This window comes from Emiliania huxleyi (assembly GCF_000372725.1).
Source record: "Emiliania huxleyi CCMP1516 unplaced genomic scaffold EMIHUscaffold_114, whole genome shotgun sequence".
Lineage (NCBI taxonomy): Eukaryota > Haptophyta > Isochrysidales > Noelaerhabdaceae > Emiliania > Emiliania huxleyi.
Genome location: NW_005201551.1, coordinates 112,125 through 114,691, shown reverse-complemented (window position 1 = coordinate 114,691; position 2,567 = coordinate 112,125). Strand labels below are relative to the sequence as shown.

Sequence of the window (2,567 nt, the reverse complement as noted above, 5' to 3'; positions counted from 1 at the left end):
ATGGATCGAGGGGGGGGGCGAGGCGGCGCCGCTGGTCGTGCCGCGCACGCTGTCGCTCCTCTCTGAGCTTTGGCGCGGCGAGCTGCAGGGCGTGCGCTTCGACCACGTCGGCCGCGCTGTGCAGGAGAGTGTTTTGGGTACTCTCGGGTGATCTCCGGTGATCTCGTACTCTCGGGTCCTCTCGGGTGATCTCCGGTGATCTCGTACTCTCGGGTCCTCTCGGGTCCTCTCGGGTCCTCTCGGGTGCTCTCGGGTCCTCTCGGGTAATCTCGGGTCCTCTCGGGTGATCTCCGGTGATATCGTACTCTCGGGTACTCTCGGGGAATCTCGGGTCCTCTCGGGTACTCTCGGGTACTCTCGGGTACTCTCGGGTACTCTCGGGTACTCTCACGTACTCCGTGCTGTGCAGGAGGTGCGCGCGCCGCTGCCGGGGGACCCGTTCCACAAGGCGCGCCTCTCGTGCGAGGTTGTGATGAGATTGCCCGAGATTACCCGAGATGACGCGAGATTGCTTCCACAAGGCGCGCCTCTTGTGCGAGGTTGTGATGCACAAGGGCGGCGCAAACAAGCTGGTCCTCGACTCGCTGCTGCACGTGCGCAACGAGACGCGCCTCCCGCTGGTGAGGCGTATAGTAGCGATGAGCTCACTATAGCTAGAGCTCGCACCAGAGGCCGTCATCGCATTCGCCTTCCTGGGACCCGGTGCTGCCTTCTGACTGTCGTTGCTGTCTCTCCCTGTCTCGACTGTCTGAGCGTGTGCGTCTTGGCCGGGGTTGTGTTTTTGTGTGAGCCGCTGGCGGGACGTGCGACCTTGACACGCGGGGCTCAGCTCAGAGCGGGACCCGGCTCGGCCCACCAGGTGATGCGCTGGCTCGACGTCGACCCGGACACGCGCCGCGTCGACTCGGCGGAGGTGCCGCGCAGCCAAGCTCTCCCCATGTCTCCCCATATCTCCCCATATCTCCCCATATCTCCCCATATCTCCCCATATCTCCCCATATCTCGGCGGAGGTGCCGCGCAGCCAAGCTCTCCCCATGTCTCCCCACATCTCCCCATATCTCCCCATATCTCCCCATATCTCCCCATATCTCCCCATATTCGGCGGAGGTGCCGCGCAGCCAAGCTCTCCCCATATCTCCCCACATCTCCCCACATCTCCCCATATCTCCCCATATCTCCCCATATCTCCCCATATCTCCCCATATCTCCCCATATTCGGCGGAGGTGCCGCGCAGCCAAGCTCTCCCCATATCTCCCCATATCTCCCCATATCTCCCCATATCTCCCCATATCTCCCCATATCTCCCCATATCTCCCCATATCTCCCCATATCTCGGCGGAGGTGCCGCGCAGCCGAGCTCCGGCAGACCGGCATGAGGCCCGGTTCTCAATCTCCACCCCCCCCGCTTCATCAGGCGCCGCGCAACAAGCTCTGGCAGACCGACATGACGCTGGCGCCGGAGTCGTCGCGGCGCGCGCCGCTGCGGCTCGCGCACTCGGGAGGGGACGGATCGTGACCCCAGCTCCGACCCCTCGCCAGGCCCGTGCCGCTGCAGCTGGCGCACCTGGAGCACTTTGCAGTCCGGCTCAACCAGCGCGGCGCGGGCTGGTCGCCGGCCGTGGCGGTCGAGGCGCTGTGGGACGACTCGGGCGGCCTCGTCACCTGCCCGCCGATCGGCCCCGACCCGGTCGGCCAGCAGACGCCCCGCCGCGGCGGCCGCGCGCCCGGCTCGCTCTCGCTCGGCGGTACGGGGGGCGGCGTGGGCGGGGCGCGGGAGCCGCTGCTGGCCTCTGGCCTCGCGCCCGTCGGGGCGGCGAAGTACCACCTGGTCCTGTCTGTCGAGACGGACGCCAAGAAGGAGCGCGCCGCCCGCACCGCCCCGAGGGGGGGGGGGGGGGGGAGGCGCCGCCGTGTGACGCGACCCTCTTCACACGCACCGCCGCTGTGAACAGGAGAGCGCCGCCGCCGAGGACGAGGCCGCGGCTCGGCGCCTCTCCTCCGCGCGAGCTGCGGACGGCGCCTCTTCACACCTGCAGCCGTGAACAGGTGCTGCTCGACGGGACTTGCCGCTGTGAAGAGGCGCTGTTCACACCTGCAGCCGTGAACAGGTGCTGCTCGACGGGACTTGCCGCTGTGAAGAGGCGCTGTTCACACCTGCAGCCGTGAACAGGTGCTGCTCGACGGGACCTACCGCGCATTGCGCGAGGCGCCCGCGCGGCTGGTGGTCGTGATTGCCCCGCCGCTGCGCGTCTCCAATTTGCTCGGCTGCACGCTCGAGTACTCCCTCACCTCCAAGGAAAGCCTAACCCTCACCCTCACCCTCACCCTCACCCTCACCCTCACCCTCACCCTCACCCTCACCCTCACCCTCACCCTCACCCTCACCCTCACCCTCACCCTCGCCCTCGCCCTCGCCCTCACCCTCACCCTCACCCTCACCCTCACCCTCACCCTCACCCTCACCCTCACCCTCACCCTCACCCTCACCCTCACCCTCACCCTCACCCTCACCCTCACCCTCGCCCTCACCCTCACCCTCACCCTCACCCTCACCCTCACCCTCAC

The 2,567-nt window shown here is 67.2% G+C and overlaps 1 protein-coding gene across 1 annotated transcript; it reads left to right on the top strand.

Moving 5' to 3' along the window:
- Positions 1-862: 862 nt before the first annotated feature.
- On the top strand, positions 863-1,378 carry EMIHUDRAFT_70100 (hypothetical protein; the record flags this gene model as incomplete). The annotated part of the gene is made up of 1 exon (XM_005791253.1): positions 863-1,378. The coding sequence occupies one exon, from the start codon at positions 863-865 to the stop codon at positions 1,376-1,378; it is 516 nt and encodes a 171-aa protein (XP_005791310.1).
- Positions 1,379-2,567: the final 1,189 nt, after the last annotated feature.